Here is an 18,353-nt window from a genome sequence, read left to right as displayed (position 1 = left end):
TCTATTGCCTGTACATACTCTTTTCTAGCTGTGGTAATTCTCTGCATTCTCCATGGTCCAGCCTTCTGCTTCTCCCTCTACTAACATTCTTTCACCTTCCTCAACTAACTTGAACTTGGTGTCTGACACTTTTGCTCAAAGTCTGGCACTCTACCACTTGAGCCACACTTACAGCTCCACCACTTACTTACTTTCTTTCTTTTCTTTTGTTGGTCATGGGGCTTGATCTCTGGGTCTGAGTGCTGTCCCTCAGCAATTCAGCTCAAGGCTAGTGCCCTACCACTTGAGCCATAGCACCACTTCCAGTTTTCTGGTTAATTGGAGGTAAGAGTCTCACAGATGTTCCTACCTGGGCTGGTGTGTGTGTGTGTGTGTGTGTGTGTGTGTGTGTGTGTGTGTGTGTGTGTGTGTGTGTGTGTGTGTGTGTGTGTGTGTGTGTGTGTGTGTGTGTGTGTGTGTGTGTGTGTGTGTGTGTGTGTGTGTGTGTGTGTGTGTGTGTGTGTGTGTGTGTGTGTGTGTGTGTGTGTGTGTGTGTGTATTTATCCTTTCTTCAAATCATCTACATGCTCCTTAAGGCCACTGTGTCTATTCATCTTTATGTCTCCTGGACTGCTTTATATATAGTCAATGCAGTATTTAATTTAATTAACATGCACTTAGATTACACATTGAAAATTAGCTTCCCTTGCAGTGGTTCACTACTTTGCTTCACACAGCAAGTTTTCCTGGACTGAATGATTTTATATCAGGCTAATGCTGGGTGCTGACACTACTTGGTACATTAGCCTCTACCTAAGGAAAGAGGTTTGATTTATTTAATATAAAAATTAATTTTATTTCATAAAATACCTATTGTGTCTCAGGACCCATGGCTCTATTAACTCCTGGTACTTAGTCAATTTTATAAGATGAGTAGGCCTTACTCTGTTTTCAAAATCTTCCTGGTTACCAACCAAGCACTCTTTAGATGGTTATATTATAGCTAGTTAAAAATAGAGCCTTGGGAGCCAGGTTATCAGTGGCTCATACCTACTCCTAGTTACTCAGGGGACTAAGAGCTGAGGATAAAATTTGAAGCAAGCCCAGGCAGGAAAGCTCTTGAGATTCTTATCTCCAATTATCCACCAAAAAGCAGGAAGTGAAGTTGTGGCTCAAGTGGTAGAGTGCTAACTTTGAGCTAAATAGCTCATAGACAGAGCCCAGGCCCTGAGTTTCAAGCCCCAGAACAGGCAACCAAAAAAAAAAAAAATATATATATATATATATATATATGAATGTATATTTATACATACACATATAAAACCTTGGGTTTAGGAATTTCTTGGGAGAACGGCTCTAGAGTGTTCTAGATTTGAGGGGATATAACTCATATTCCATAAAAAATTATCTGAGGTTCAGGGCATACATAGGCTTAAAATAACTAAGATGTCTGATAAATCTGGTTTAACATGCTTCATTTCCATGATTGATCTTACTTTTCGTTTACCTTTACTTTCTAAATAAATGGTAAAGGAAAAGTAAAAAAGTAAAGCTCATTTTGATAGATTCTCAAAATGAAGTCTGATGATTCAGACCACATTTCATCGGTGAAGCCCTTTTACCTGCGTCTATGTCAGAACTATTCCATAATATTGAGATAATGTTTGCCTCAATTACTCTCATTCTCTTACAAGCACTGTAGGCACTGTAGGCCTAACAACTTCACAATATTTAAAGATTTTTCCTTTGAGACTGGGGGCGAGAAATATAATATTTGGAAGATCCCCCTAACTCACATGAACAAAAATTTCCCAAATGAAAGCTGGGAATATGGCTTTGTGGCAGAGAGCTTGCCTAGCATGCATGAAGCCCTGGGTTTGATTCCTCAGTACAATATAAATAGAAAAAGCCAGAAGTGGTAGAGTGCTATCCTTGAGCAAAAGGAAGCTCAGGGGCAGTGTCTAGGCCCTGAGTTCAAGCCCCAGCACTGGTAGAAATTTTTTTCTCCCCCAAATGATCAATACATGATGTTACACATGATTCACAGATTAAAGATCTAAGGTGCAAAACGTGAAAGACTTTACTAAAGCAGAGTGTGAAATTAAATGATACAGTTTGAGAGTCTGCATTTTAACTAACAAAAATTTGCTACTGTTGAGTATGGAACAGCATCAAGGAAGTCCATCTAAAATGTGAAAAGGTTATTAAAACACTGTTACCCCCGTTACAGAGTTCCATGTTCAATGACACACTCTTAAAGTGGTTTTATACCTATATAGTAGAGGTTGTTAAGGGTGTTTCTAGCTTTCTGCTTCCACTTTTCCTTTTTCTTTTTTTTTTTTTGGTCCGGTCGTGGGGCCTGAACTCTGGGCCTGAGCACTGTCCCTCAGCTCTTCAGCTCAAGGCTAGTGCTATATCACTTGAGCCACAGGCTACTTCCGGTATTTTTCTTTTTGCTTATGTGGTCCTGAGGAATCAAACCCAGGGCCTCATGAAGGCAAGGCAAGCACTCTACCACTGAGCTACCTTCCTAGTCCCTGCTTCCACTGTTTCTAAGAAGTATCTGACTCTATGTGCAACTTTTAAAGGCAACCATTTTGGGTCAAGTGCTGAAGTTAACATGTTGTTTATATTTGACAAATAAAAAAACAACCTAGTTCCCTTTCCTATTTATCTGTATAAAACCTTTTTTTTGGGGGGGGTCCGGTCGTGGGGACTGAATTCTGGGCCTGGGTGCTGTCCCTCAGCTCTTCAGCTCAAGGCGAGCGCTCTACTACTTGAGCTACAGTGCCACTTCTATTTTCTTCAAATACTTCAACCAAAAAATATATTCTAACATTAAATGCTCGCAGAGCAGGTTTGATTAAGGAAAATTATAGACAGATAAACAATAGCAATTTTCTTTTCTTTTCTTTTTTTTTGTTGGTCATGGGGCCTGAATTCTGGGCCTGGGCCCAGTCCCTCAGCTCTTCAGTTCAAGGCTAGCACTGTACTACTTGAGCCACAGCACCACTTCTGGCTTTTTCTGCTTATATGGTGCTGAGGAATCGAACCCAGGGCTTCATGCATGCAAGGCAAGCACTCTACCACTGAGCTACCTTCCCAGCCCCAGCACTTATCTTTAAAAAAAAAAAAAAATTTTATAAGCTGGTGCCAGTGGCTCACGCCTGTAATCCTAGTTACTCAAAAGGCTGAGATCTAAGAATCATGGTTCAAAGCCAGCCTAGGCAGGAAAGTCTGTGAGATTCTTATCTCCAATAAACTACTCAGAAAACCAGAAGGGGTGCTATGGCTCAAGTGGGACAGTGTTAGTCTTGAGCTGAAGAGCTGAGGGACAGTGCCCAGGCCCAGAGTTAAAGCCCCATGACAGGCAAAAAAAAAAAAAAAAAAAAATTAATTAAAAAAATATACATATTTTATTTAGAACAAATTTTATTTATGTATTTTTTATTTTTGTGCCAACACTTTCCTTAATACTTTGTTTTGTAAAGATTTATTTTTATAAGAGTTATTAATTAGCTGGGTGCTGGTGGCTCACGCCTATAATCCTAACTACTCAGGAGGCTGAGATCTGAGGATCGCAGTTCAAAGCCAGCCAGGGCAGCAAAATCTATGAGACTCTTATCTCCAATAAACCACCAGAAAACTGGAAGTGGTGCTGTGGCTCAAGTGGTAGAGCGCTCGCCTTGAGCTGAAGAGCTGAGTGACAGCTCCCAGGCCCAGAGTTCAAACCTCACAACTGACCAAAACAAAAAAAATCAGTTATTGTTATAAGAAATATAATACCAATCTTAGTGATGTTTCATCATTATTTTAAACTAAATTAGGAAGTAAATACTTTAAAAGTTTAATTATAATTTAAAATAGGATATATATATATATATAGAGAGAGAGAGAGAGAGAGAGAGAGAGACAGAGACAGAGACAGAGACAGAGACAGAGTGTGTATGTGTGTGTGTGCGCATGTGTGTGCGTGCTGGTCCTGAGGCTTGAACTCAGGGCCTGGGCACTGTTCTTCAGCTTTTTTTGCTTGATCAAAGCTAGTGTTCTACCACTTGAACCACAGCTCTGCCTCTGACTCTTTGGCGGTTAACTGGATATTGTATTCTCATAGACTTTCTTGTCTGGGCTGGCTCTGAACCTTGATCCTCAACTCTCAGTGCTCTGAGTAGCAAGGATTATACATATGAGCCACTGGCACCTGGCAGAAGTACATATTTTTTTTAAGGTGCCAGTCCTGGGGCTTGAATTCAGGGCCTGGATGCTGTTCCTGTGCTTTTTTATTTTTGCTCAAGGTTAGAGCTGTACAAGTCACAGCTCCATGTCCAGCTTTTTTGGAAGAATATTGGAGATAGGAGTCTCACAGACTTTCCTGTGTGGGTCAGATCTCAAGTCTCCTGAGTAGCTAGGTATAGCAACTGGAACTTGCTTGCAGACGTACATTTTAATAAAGCTCTTCGGGCTGGTCATGGTGGTACGAGCCTGTAATCCCAGAATTTGTGAGGTAGAGGCAGGAGGAACATGAGCCTCAGCCTGGGACTATATAGTTAAACCCTACCTCAGAAAATGAACAACTAAATCAAAGCAAAATAAAACAAAAACAAAAAGAAATTTCTTTGGAGTCATCAATCGTTTTTAAATATTTAAAAGACCCTAAGACCAAAAAGTTGTTCTATAGCCGCTTAATTAAAATACTTTGGAGGGGCTGGGAGGGTGGCTCAGTGGTAGAGTACTTGCCTTGCATGCATGAGGCCCTGGATTCGATTCCTCAGCACCACATAAGCAAAAAGAAAAAAGCCAGGAGTGGCACTGTGGCTCAAGTGGTAGAGCGCTAGCCTTGAGCTGAAGAGCTGAGGGACAGCGCCCAGGCCCAGAGTTCAGGCCCCACGACCGGACCCCCCCCAAAAAAATACTTTGGAAAATAGCCTCAACTTAATGTTTGTAAGATAATCTGCTCTAAAAATAGAAATGGGTAGGAGATATTTAGATTTAGAAGAGACATAAAGGAAACTGACACATTTGAATTGTGCTGTGGGAAAACAAAGCCACATTCATTCTTAAACCTACACAAGATATGACCATGTATGTGTGCAAATGAGGGACAAGGGTAGCTAGGAGAAAAAGTTCTGGAATAGACAGAGCTGGGGTTGAATTTTAGCTCTAACCCCCTATTAGCTACATAACCTTGAATAAATTAGTAAATCTCTGTTACCTGACAGGTACCTCTCATCCCAGCGATACTGAAAAGTGTAAAATAGGCTAGTGTTCCTGGTGTGTGCCTGGGAAAAAAGTGAAATCCTATCTCTAGGCTACACTTTCCCAATTCATTCTTTCAAATAAAATAAAAAAAACTGGAGGAGAGTCCTGGGATGAAGAACACCACTACCATGTGGGACATCTAAGTAAATTTTGGCAGTCAGCCACGGCCTCTGGGAATCCAGTGTTTTTTCAAATGGAGAAATTAGAGGAACTGAACATTTGTATGCAAAGCAGGACATCTCTGAAGCCCAGTTTTATTTTTTGAGCTAGGGAGCAATCAATGTGACTCTGTGCTAAAGCTTATGGATTAATCAGAGACTATTCAATAGCTAGTGCTACCATCACTAATGCATTCATTAAGGAGCTCAGTGATGGCTCTCAAGACAAGGATAAGATTACAATAAAGCTGCAATCAACACTTTCTCCCAAAAGAAGTGGAACTAGGAGAAAGGTGATATGAAGGTGAGACAGAGATGGTTCCAGACCATAAAGAAGTCCTAGAAGTAGTTAAGTCAGAATTCTGAAAGTCCAACAATAACCGAATGATGGCTATGTGCAAAAAAGCAGACTGTAAGGTTTTAAGAGAGGAAAGGAAATGAGCAGTAAGTCTGAATGTATACAGAATACACATACAATAAAAAGGAACAAATGGAGAGTACATATGCTGGGCACACTGGTGTACATCTATAATCCTAACTGCTCAGGAGGCTGAGATCAGGAGGGTCAGGGTTCAAGACCAGCCCATATCCCTTCTCAATCCATACCATACCATATCTGCCATCCTAGCTGTATAGGAGGCTAAGGATAGTGGTTCTAGGCTAGCTGGGCAGAAAAGTCTGAGAGATCTATCTCAATAAGAGTGTGGTGGCATGTGCCTGTTACCCTAGCTAGATCAAGAAGTATAAAACAGTAGAACAGAGATTCAAGAGTGGACCTGGGGGGAAAGTGCGACCCCCATCTCAAAATAACAAGTGCAAAAAAGGTTTGGAGCATGCATTTAAGAAGTAGAACTCCTGCCTACTAAGTTAAAGATTCTGAGTTCACAAAGAGGTATAAAATTTCCAATTAGGGAGGGGTCAGGAAAGGTTTCTGAAAAGAATAATGTGAAGAATAACTATGACATGGACAATCAGAGATGGAAAAACAGGGTATCTTAGGAGCATATCTGGAGCACATTACAGAGAGAAGAAAACAAACATCACAGATGATAAACAGCTGGTAGTTCAGTCTGGGTTATACACGCAGTACTTAATGAAGACTAAGGACTAGAGACTGAAAAGGTAGGGTGTGTCCATATTGGGGGAGGGAAATACTATGAAATCTACACTAAAATTAGGACTTCATTTGCAAATAGAATCTGTTTAGGGGAATTCCTTCTTCCTTCTACTCCTCTTCCTTCTCCTTTCTTTTTGTGCTAGTATTGGGGCTTGAACTCAGGGCCTAGGCACTGTCCCTTCGCTATTTTGCTCAAGGCTAGCACTCTACCACTTGAACTACAGCTCTACTTCCAGCTTTTAGCTGGTTTACTGGGTCTCATGGATTTTTCCTGCTCAGGCTTGCTTTGAGCCTTGATCCTCAGATCTCAGCCTCTTGAGTGGTTTAGAATTATAGGCATGAACCAACAGGATCCTGCCCAGTTTTCTTAACTACTTTGAATTGTCATCATTTTCTTTTCTGGCAGTACCAGGTTCAACTCAGGACTTTGTGCTTGCTAATAAGTAGGCTCTTTACCCCTTGAGCCCTGACAGCATCTCTTCAATAAAGAGTTGTATAAACCCTCAATTTCAACCTCTAATTCCCTTCAATTAAGATTTTTAATTCTCTACATTTTGCTTTCTACAAATGTTTCTGTTTCATTTTAACCTATTTTTTCTGAGGTTTCACGATATGAGGTGCTCCTTGCCTGTTAATGATTATATCATTCCCCCATCTTCCTAACCATGATCTGTTTTTTTTTTTTTGTGTGTGTGTTGGTCCTGGGGTTTGAACTTAGGGTCTAGGTGCTGTCCTTTAGCTTCTTTTGCTTAAGGCTAGCACTCTACCATTTGAATGATAGCTCCACTTCTGGCATTTTTTCTTTTTTTGTAGTTTTTTGGAGATAAGAGTCTTACAGACTTTCCTGCCCAGGCTGGCTTTGAACCATGATCCTTAGATTTCAGCCTCCTGAGTAGGTAGGTTTACAGGCCTGAGCCACCGGTGCCCGGCTACTCTACTTTCTAACCCCACCTTTCTTTCTGTCCTTCCTTTCTGTCTGTTTATTTTCATTCACAGTCTTTAAAAGAAGCTTGAATGAGATGTCTACGTTCACTGTCTCCACTATTTGATATTCTTCTTCTTTCTGGATTGAAGCATGACTTCAAAGGCGTCAACAACTTTCATGTTGTAAAATCCAATGAGCATTTGCAATTCTAATCTCATGACCTGCTTTCTCCAAACTTTCTACTCATAGATTCACAGACTCTTGGTCTGTTCTCTTTTTCTCCCTCCCCTCTCTCTTCCTCCCTCCCTCTCTCATCTATGTTCTCTCTCACTTGTGTCCTTCTCTTTCTTTTTGGTGGTACTGGATTTTGTACTCAAGGCTTTATACTTGTTAGGAAGCTACTCAACTACCTGAGCCATGCCTCAGCCTTTTTGTTTTGGTTACATCTTTCCATCTGTGGAAACAGTCTCTTGAGCTTTTCTGCTAAAGACTGGTTTGGAATCTCAATCCTCCTAATCTCAGCCCCCCATGTACCAGGGTTCAGAACCACTGAACTCAGTTGTGGATTGAGAAGAAGGCTTTTGAACTTTCCTGCTGGGTTGCCTTTGAACCAAGACCTTCCAAATCTCAGCCTCCCACCCAAATAGTTAGGATTACAGGCATAAACCACTAGTGCCTGGCCTATTTTTTTTTGAGGGGTGGAGGCGGGAAGTTTGTTGTAAGACTTGAACTCAGCCTGGGCACTGTCCCTGAGCCTCTTTGGGCTCAGTCTAGCACTTTACCACTTGAACCACAGTGCACTTCCAGTTTTTGAGTGGATTAATTGGAGATAAGAGTTTCATGGGGACTTTTCTGCCTTGACTGGCTTTGAACTGTGATCCTCAGATCTCAGCCTCTCCAGTAGTGAGGATTACAAGCGTGAGCTTCTGGTGCCTGACGAGATGCTAACTTATTTATTTATTTATTTATTTATGTATTTCACTCCATAAATGCTTACTACATGACTAATGAGAGTTAACATTTCAGGGGTACTCTACAGACAACATAAAAACATTGAAGGAGAGGGAGAAAGACTATAGAAAACAAAACTGTAGTGGATGGCTACAGTAGAAAACAAAAACAACAAACTAAAGTAAGGTTACTAGGAATAAAAAGAAAGGAATGGACAGGAAATATTTTACTATGATAATATGAACAGAATTAGCTAAAGGCTGAATTGAGGCAAAACATGAAAATAAGAGGCAAAATGAATTATCTCTGGAAAAAAAAGACACTGCACATATCGCCATTTGCAATAACTGTAATGTATTTTATACCTATTCTATACCTTTCTAGCATTCTTTAAAATGGGTGGTTAATGGCTTAAGAATTGAATTTCTGTGGTGATCTTTAAAATCCAAAGAGTCTATCATGTGATGGTAGTTACAGAAATGGAATGCAAAATATTTATCTGTAAGTTCTCTCCACTTGGTTTATCTTAGCTTCCTCATTTATTGAAGTTGGGCAAAACTGTAGGCTTACGATATACTATACTTATCAGCACAATATACTATATATTTAGCATAATTAATTACTAGAACTTTCCATGCTTAAATAGGATATCCTGAAGAGTTTCACAACTCCTATCATTGTCCACAATTATATGCAATTATTAAAGAGAGACATCTGATATTTGGCTGCTGAGAGGAGAAAAGTTCTTTCTGATGTTTCAGAGCTCACATAAGGCTTGCTGGTGTGACATAGGTGTTAGTGAGAAGCAAGGCTGCCTAAGGTGATGATAGTGTGCTAGGGCTGCCTTTTGCATCAGCAGAGGGGTGGTAGGACTAGAGAAGAGAAAGTTCCCAACTCTAGTAGTGCTTCCTCCTGAAGGAGGGCAATGTGGCACACAGAGAGGAAGGATTGAGGTCAGGGATAGGTCTGGGACTTCTAAGGTCAAAGGGGAAAAAAAATTGGGTGAGATCTTACACTTACTTGTACGAAGTTTACCTGATTCATGATGGAAAATTTCCTCCCGATTCTGTTGTCTGGCAGTCGAAAACCCTTCTTTCTCATACCGTCTTCTGATTCTGACTTAAACACCTTCTCGGGATCCCCTTTCTCCTCCCCTTCAGAGAGTTCCTTTTGCTTCCTCTTCTTTCTCCTGTTACGTCTTTCCTTGGCACTCTTTGAACTGAGCTTAGAAATTTCAGAAGAACTCCGTGGAGAGCCAACACCATCTTCACCTTCTTCCTCAATGGCATCTTCTGAGACGGTACCTGCAGATGTGGCCATTGCAGCAGCCTAGGAAAGGATCCATAGAAACAAAGTGGTCACAAGCCTTATCAGAGGCACCCAAGACATCCAATTAGTAAGGAACATTTCATTTCCATAGACAGAAAGGCAGAGAATCCCTGACTGAGGAGGCCATGGCCAGGCCAGGTGCTTCCTTTTTCTAGGTGAACATAATCCTAAGTGATTAGAGGAGAACCAGTGGTGAGCACTTTGATGTACCCTTCTGGGTATTTCAGTTAAGTACCTAGCTATCCTGTGGATACCAAAAGAACCTTTCTGAGCAACCCTGGAAATGAAAGCTAAGGTACTACATTCTAGTTGGATGTCAGTGGCTTGTGCCTGTAGTCCTCGCTATTCATGAGGCTGAGATCTGAGAATCGCAGTTCAAAGCCATCCCAGGCAGAAAAGTCTGTGAGACTCTTATCTCCAACTAATTACCAAAAAGCTGGAAATGGTGATCAACTAGCTTTGAGCAAAAACAAGCTCATAGACAGGCCCTAAGTTCAAGCTCCAGGACTAGCACATGCGCGCGCGCGCACACACACACACACACACACACACACACACACACACCAAGAACAACCTCCCCCCCCACATTCTATATGTTGAGGCCAACAATGTTAAAAAAAAAGCATGTATATTTGGATAAAGATTAAAAGGTTAAGCATTAGAATAATGGAATCACAAATTTATTTTTAAATTTTACTTTGTGGCTCAGTGGGAGAGTGCTTGCCTAGGATGCACGAAGCCCTGGGTTCGACTGCTCAATACTACCTACACAGAAAAAAGCTGGAAGTGACACTGTGGCTCAAGTGGTAAAGTGCTAGACTTGAGCAAAAGAAGCTCAGGGACAGGACCTGAGTTCAAGCCCAAGACTGGCAAAAAATGTTACTTTAATATTTTCCCTATATCTTCTTTAATTAGAAATAATACTGTATGACCAAAAAAGACCATGTTTGGAGGGGCTAGGAAGGTGGCTCAGTGGTAGAGTGATTGCCTTGCATGCACAAGGCCCTGGCTTCAATTCCTCAGCACCATATAAGCAGAAAAAGCTGGAAGTGGTGCTGTGGCTCAAGTGGTAGAGCACTAGCCTTGAGCTGAAGAGGTGAGGGACTGCGCCCAGGCCTAGAGTTCAGGCCCCATGACCACCACCAACAAGAAAATAATAAGACCATGTTTGCGGCTTGGAGTATAGCTCAGTGGTAGAGTACATGCTCAGTTTCCAATACCAACACAGGTAACCAAACAAATAAAAGATGAAGTAATATATCAACTACATTGATCTCTTTTTCCTTTCTAGTCTTCCTACAACTGAAGAGCTGAATCTCAGCAATGGCAATTAGACGGAGCTTTAGTCACTTGATTTGGGAGGAAGGCCTGTTGCAAAGAATTAATCACCAACCTGTGCTTCTTCCTGTTGCTTCTTAAGTTGCTCCAACATTGCTTTGAACTCAGCCTCTTTTTGTTCTGCCTCCTCCAGTGTTGCCTGATTCTGTTCTTCATAAGCCATGGCCACCACAGCCAAGATCAAGTTCACCAGATAGAAGGAGCCCACAAAGATGACCAAGACAAAGAAGATCATGTATGTTTTTCCAGCTGCTCGTAAGGTCTACAAAGACAAAGACCATTTAGTAAGTCACTTGCATCAAATGAAGCAGGCTAAAACACCTGTGGGCCTAGTTTCTCTGTTGAGACACTGCTTACAATCTGAATAGGTAGCACATACTGTCGAACAGTGAGCATCTCTAGGCGTTAATGGGATCCCTTATGCTAACTCACACTAAGTAGCAACAGTATGTCCCATCTACTGAGTGAGGAAAGTATCTCCTTCCATTTCGAAATATTCCCTACCTACGTTAAAAATGAAAAAGAAGCTTTGGGCTAAGAATTATATTTGACTTCATTACCAGCTGGTTCTAAAATGAGTACAAAGAAAAAGCAAATACAACTCATTAATCTACTGGTTCTCCAAGAATATTAACAAATTTCATCTTTGGGATCAGGTCAGGAAGTCCCCATCTTAAGTGATACCCGACAATAAAGGATGGTGGGAAGGGGAAAAAAGGAAACAGTCCTATTTTGTTCACTAAAAGTGAATAAATGAACATCACAGAACAGTTAGGTTTTAGGTTATGTATATACCTCCTGCTTATGCGGTTTTCATCTTTATTCTTTCAATAAAAATATTTAAATATTTCATATGCAAGAATCCAACCTTTGAGAACTCCAAGCTGACATAAACGTAGGAGCAAAAGCTTTCCTTAAAGAGGTTCCCTCGTATATTGGGGTAGGGGGAGCATTTTTATTCTCAAACTAACCAGCATCACCAAATACCAGGGTCAAGAAGAAACAATAAATTGTGATGGGTTTTCTCAATTGGAAGAGCTTTAGCAATCTACACTAACTTCTCCATCATAGCCAGCAAAATTAAACTTTGTGCCAGAATCTTCAATGCAGCCTGAGAAAGATACTGACTTTATTTTTGCCTGTACAACCTGTTTGAACAAGTCCAAATGTGCTACAACTCTCAAATCCTGATACATTAGACATCAAGGTCCTTGTGGATAGAAATTCCATCTTTATGTCTAACATAGTGCCATGCACAAACAAGGTCTAATATTTCTTAAACTGATTCCCTAAAGGAGAAATGCTGCTGATGGTGAAACAAGAGAAAGTAGTCATGAACAGCATATTTTCAGGCCAAGCAGAGGCTGGCAAGGATGCAAGCTTCTACTTCTGTATGTGGCTGAGCACTGAGTCTTCACTTAATATCATAAACTAGTTGTCTGTAGAAAACACCACTCCTCATATTCTGCTTAAGGTCCTCATTAACAGTCTTTCACATAGGATATCCCCAACCCACAAATAACTTCTTGTCTACTCTATCGCCAAAGAAAAAGAGTAGATACTTACCAACTGATACAAATTTTCCCAATAGTCCTGGGTCATAAGGCGAAATAATGCCAGGAAGGCCCAGCTAAAAGTGTCAAAGCTTGTGTAACCATAGTTGGGATTCCTTCCTGCTTTCATACACTGGTATCCCTCTGGACATTGCCTGAAGAAAGAAAGGGAAATGCAGAGTTTTCTCTGTAATTTCACCAAGTCATGCTCTTGAAGAAAATAAACAAAATAAATTCACCGACTCCATGACTTTGGAGATAGTAAACAGCCATCTACAGAGGCAGGCCAACAAATTAGATAGGGAAGTAGGAATTAGGTGGAAAGTAATCAGACAATTTCTACAGAGAGCCTAGACTCAGAATCACTTGGCATATCCCTTAAAAATGCAGAGTCTGGGGCTGGGAAGGTGGCTCAGTGGTAGAGCGCTTGCCTTGCATGCTCGAGGCCCTGGGTTTGATTCCTCAGCACATGAGCCGAAAGTGGCGCTGTGGCTCAAGTGGTAGAGTGCTAGCCTTGAGCTGAAGAGCTGAGGGACAGCGCCCAGGCCCAGAGTTCAGGCCCCACGACAGGACCCAATAAAAAAAAAAAAATGCAGAGTCCTAGGCTGGGCACGGGTGGTTCACACCTGTAATCCTAGCTGGTTTGGAGGCTGGGATCTGAGGATTGTGGTTCAAAGACACCTCGGGCAGGAAAGGCTGTAAGATTCTAATCTCCAATTATCACCTAAAAACCAGGAGTGGAGCTGTGGCTCAAAGTGATAGAACACTAGCCTTGAGCAAAAAAGCACACAGGGATAGTGTCCAGGCCCTGAGGACAAGCCCCATGACCACCACCACCAACAACAAAAAAAACAGAGTCCCACGTTCTACCCAAAACCCAGGCACTGAAAGTTTTGGATAGTGGAAATCTACAAAGACATATTTTAAAGAGATATGCTAAGTAATTTTATGCATGATAAAATATGAGAGCCATATATATCAATTTACAAATCAACTGAATTCATTATAGCTTCTATCCCAAATGATAAATACCTCAAAAGTTCTTCTTGGTTATTTCTGTTCTTTTAACACTCACTATGACAAGCTGGGGATGTTGGCATCCCTTAAGTTATTACCACTTCTGCTTTTGGACCCACCTGATAATTGCTTTCCTGCTTCAGTATGTAATTTAAATGGACTTTTAGTTGTCATGATCATTAATAAATGCCAGTTCTGGGCTGGAATTGTGGCTCAAGAGATAGATTGCCTGTCTAGCAAGTACCAGGCTCTGAGTTTAAGCCCCAATACCACTAAAATGGATCTGGTCCTCAGTTCTAATATGCTTTAAATAATGACAATATACTTGGAATAATGACCAATATATTGGTTCTGAGGACCAAAATAGTCTACATAAAGACCAAGCAACAGCTATTTACAATGAACTTCATATATATTATCAAATTGGCTCTTTACAGTAACTGTGAGGAAGAGAAAGCCTGACTTACGTTTATTTCATGGATAAAAGAAACAGACTCAGAAAGGTTAAATGCCTTGGCAAAGGTTTTAAAACCAGGAGCAGCAGAACTAGCTCTCAAATCTTAAGTTGTTATGTATTTCTACCCCTATGCTGTTAGGTCTAGCACATTTCTGGGTCATCCTTGGATTCTAAACTATAATAAAAAGTATGACCTTGTTCTATATGCTAAGATAGAATGAAGGGAGTATGTAAATCTGTAAGCTATTTAGTGTTACATTTTTTTTCCTTATCCTTTTATATCTTCGATTCAGCTTTAGACTACAGGTACAATCACCATTAGTGAAATGTCAACTTTGAATAGATGAATATGAAACAAAAAGAGAATCTGAGTCAAGCAATAGGTCAGACCCATTTGTAGAGTCCATTATATGAGTACAAAGAAATGTGAAAATATTGTCCATTTTGACCCAACTAATAATAGGCACATTATTTTAAGGAAGGTGAGTAAAATTAGGTGAGCTACTTACCCAGCATCAGAACTGTTCCCACAGAGTAAAGGTTCCAGCATGCCAGGAACTATGTAAAAATTTGCTAGAAGAGTATGAAAAGACAGGAAATGAATAGGTAGATTTAAGTGAATGAGAGAATAAGGTTACACTGTTCCTAACTTGCCCTAGCAGAAACAGCTATTGATTTAAGCTCATATGAATCTTTCCAATAGCAGTGAAAGCTGATGAGAATTCCTTCTCATGACTTGTCTATAGATACTTACAAACTAAAAGTGCTGCACTAAGGCCCTTGATGTAATGCTTTTTTTTTTTTTTTTGACAGTCGTGGGGCTTAAACTCTGGGCCTGGGCGCTGTCCCTCAGCTCTTCAGCTCAAGGCTAGTGCTCTACCACTTGAGCCACAGTGCCCCTTCCAGTTTTCTGAGTGGTTTATTGGAGATAAGAGTCTCACGGAGTTTCCTGCCTGGGCTGCCTTTGAACCATGATCCTCAGATCTCAGCCTCCTGAGTAGCTAGGATTACAGGCGTGAGCCATGGGCACCTGGCTGTAATGCTCTTTTTACAGGCACCTGACTTCCACCAGTACTTCTGCTCTCTACATCAGATTCTGACACTTGAATCAAAGTTGATGAGTTCATCATCCCTTTAGATAATATTAATCTTCTATCCTTATACTCTAATTTTATCAAAATATTCTAGGCCTCCTCAGTGATCACTAGTTACCATGTCATATTTTTAATTAGAAGGCAGCATCTCTGAAATCTTATTTGCAGTATTTCCTTATGGCTATGAAACTGACTTTATTTCTCAGGAGTTATGAATGGCAATGTTGCTTTTATATTAGTTAATAGAAATATCACCACATCAATTTTTCCTCGTTAAAACTTTAGTTCCTTAAATAAAATGATTAAGAATACATTAACTGTAATAGGAGCAACTGGTGCCTTGGAGACTGCCTGACTTCCTAGGCTAGATAAATTACAAAGGTCTTACCAGTATTAAGCCAGCTTGTATTCCATAGGCATATTCTGAACTAAATTTTTAAAGAGCTAAAGTGTCACAATAAAGGAAAGAATTTATATCAAGTTTCCAAGCTTAAATGTTAAAGCAAAAGTTCAGGGTATATGTGAAAGAGCTCTAAGATTTTATTTGACTATGGAGGGGTAGAAATGAGAGAGTGTGATATTTGAGGGCTTCCCAACACAATCCTGCTTTAAGAAAAGAGAATGTCTTCACAAATCTTCTGGCAGTATTGCCATTCCACTCTAGGCCTATCTACTTTTGAAGCCCAGTGGTTGCTTCTGACCACATCAATTAGGGACAAGCTTTTCCTCTTGCAAGGGAGGAGCCACCTACTTTTATTGTTGATATATTCTTCCCAGTCAAAGCCCTTGGTGCCATTTTCAAGATAGCTCTCGTTGAAGTTTATAGGCCACACGACACACTTGTTTCGCAGGTTCCCCATGAACAGCTGCAGTCCAATCAGGGCAAAAACACTCAGGCAGAACACTGTCAGGATCATCACATCCGACAGCTTCTTCACAGATTGAATAAGGGCACCCACGATTGTCTTCAATCCTATGGAGATAGAGCCCCCAGAACCAAAGTTACCTGGAAGTCCCTTCACTTCCCACGCTCCCCTTAGCCCCAGCCACTGTCCTTCAACCACAGCACCTTCCCTGAATTATAGTTACTGCAAGCTTATACTATGGGTCAGCAGAAGTACCGGTTTCCACGCTTGTCAATTGTTAAAGCTGATACTATTTTTTTTCTTTTTTTGTCGGAAGTGGGGCTTGAACTCAGGGCCTGGGTACTGTACCTGAGCTTTTTTTTTTTTTTTTTTTCCTCTCTAGGGTATCATTCTATCACTTTGAGCCACAGCTCTACTGCTGGTTTTCTGGTGGCTAATTGGAGATGAGAGTGTCACAGATTTCTTTGCCCCAGGGCTGGCTTTGACTTTTCAAAAAGCAGAAGAGCTTCTTCCATCAACATGTGGTTCTTTTCTCCGTGGCTATACTTTCCTGTCTCAGACTACTTTTTAGTTCTCAAAACGAACCAAGTTCTGTCCCTCCTCATGTCTTTCATACATGCTGTTCCCTCTGTGTGGATGCTTTCCTTCTCTCCTGTCTACTCCTCTTTAACCTTCCAAATACCATTTCCTCCAGGTCTTCTTGCCTTTCTAACTCTTCTCCCTCCTTTACTAATTGTTAGTATCTTAGCACCGCATGCTTTCCTTTGTAGAATTTCATATGGAAGTAAACCATTTTTAATGCTTGTCTTATTCAAAGCTCTATCTATAAAGTCTAGCCTGCAGTAAATATTTGTTGAATAAACAAATGGAAAAATCAGGGATTAATCAGGTTGAAGAGGGAACTACTTGGTAATTTAAAAGGCAACAAGAAGCAGAGAAGTATAGTAATATTTCTCTTCTAGAGCCATGAAAATGCCAATGTACTGAAAATGCTAATTATTCTCAACCCAGTATTTATAGCTTGCCTTTCCATTTAAAAATATACTTTTTGTGTACCACATACATGCCCTGATTGCTACAGTGACCTTTGTTCTATCCTAGATTTAAAACCAAAAAGACTTGCAATCCATTTTAACTTGGGCTTTTAAATGCAGAACACTGGTTCAAATTTAAACTTGAAGAACGTAGCTTTCTGGATATCACAGAATAGATAAGTGACAGAAGACAGAAAAAATATAGTTGTAGGTTCATACTGTTTGGGTCAAAATGAGTGTACACGAAGCTCTCCTTAGAATGCCTGATATCAATCTGTTACAGAACATGGCCCTAAAAGCACTGACACTCCTGGTGGCTAGAGTCCTGTCTGCAAGAGGCAGACAGTCACTGAGCCTTGACACACAGGCTCAGGTATGATCTCATCCCTGGACAGTTTCTGAAGTCAAGACTATGAGGCTGACATTCAAAGGAAATTTGATCTTGTCTTTGAAGTATGTGCTTGTATGGATCATCACTAAACTTAACTACATTATACAATTAACCTCATGATCTCTCCATTTACTCATCTTTAAAATGGAGATTAAGTAAGGCTGGAGTAAAATGGAGTAATTAGCTCAATGGTAGTGTTTGCCTAGCACGTACAAGGCCTTGGGTTCTATCCCCAGCACTCACAATAGTAATCATCATCATTATGATCATCAATAGCATAGAACTGTTATGAGGACTAAGCAAGATTTATATAACACATTAAATAAAGCATCTTGTAAATGACTCAAATATTAACCATTGTTGTCTAAATTTAAGCTTACTAATCTATAAACTTTTGTGTGGTTTAAACAAGACAATGAAGATAAAACATATCTAGTATAATGCTTGGCACTCAAGCACTTGATAGCTATCATTAGTATCCACATTTCCTTCCTCAAAGAGACCTAGTTGGGAAATGCCACTACTCATAACTAACCTCACATGATGGTGATCTTGTGAGTGGTATGACTCTCCTCCCGCTGTATTTTGCAAATAACCACCACTTTGAATTTTCAAGTTAAGCCCAACAAACTTTGAATCTGAGCCCATGAGAAGTGTAACGGGCTGGTAGAAGGCACTTAATAAATTTTTATTCAAAAAGAGTAAATGAATATTTTACCCTTCTTATAAATAATTGGAAAGAGATCTAGAGTAAATTACAGAAAAACAAAAGAACTAAGAGGCAGGCTGAGGCTGCAGAAGTGTGCAAAGGCCTGAGTTTTCTTACAGAGTGGCATCCTAGATGGAGGCACTGAAGGGATTAGGAAAAGCTTTCCTGGGCTCCAG

General features: G+C 40.5%; 1 protein-coding gene across 3 annotated transcripts in view; it reads right to left on the bottom strand.

Moving 5' to 3' along the window:
• Scn8a (sodium voltage-gated channel alpha subunit 8) overlaps positions 1 to 18,353 on the bottom strand; it is a 190,913-nt gene that overhangs the window by 69,587 nt on the left and 102,973 nt on the right. For all 3 annotated transcript variants that reach the window (XM_070041359.1, XM_070041368.1, XM_070041351.1), the window contains exons 7-11: positions 15,929 to 16,150; positions 14,593 to 14,656; positions 12,623 to 12,764; positions 11,112 to 11,318; positions 9,425 to 9,718 (exon numbers count right to left, since the gene is read on the bottom strand). In XM_070041359.1, the coding sequence (XP_069897460.1) occupies positions 9,425 to 9,718; positions 11,112 to 11,318; positions 12,623 to 12,764; positions 14,593 to 14,656; positions 15,929 to 16,150 (929 nt within the window). The remainder of the gene's footprint in view (positions 1 to 9,424; positions 9,719 to 11,111; positions 11,319 to 12,622; positions 12,765 to 14,592; positions 14,657 to 15,928; positions 16,151 to 18,353) is intronic.

The sequence above is a fragment of the Dipodomys merriami genome, unplaced genomic scaffold (genome assembly GCF_024711535.1).
Source record: "Dipodomys merriami isolate MVZ:Mamm:240054 unplaced genomic scaffold, mDipMer1.0.p SCAF_10, whole genome shotgun sequence".
In the NCBI taxonomy this organism is placed as follows: Eukaryota; Metazoa; Chordata; class Mammalia; order Rodentia; family Heteromyidae; genus Dipodomys; species Dipodomys merriami.
This window is presented reverse-complemented; position numbering and strand designations above follow the sequence as displayed.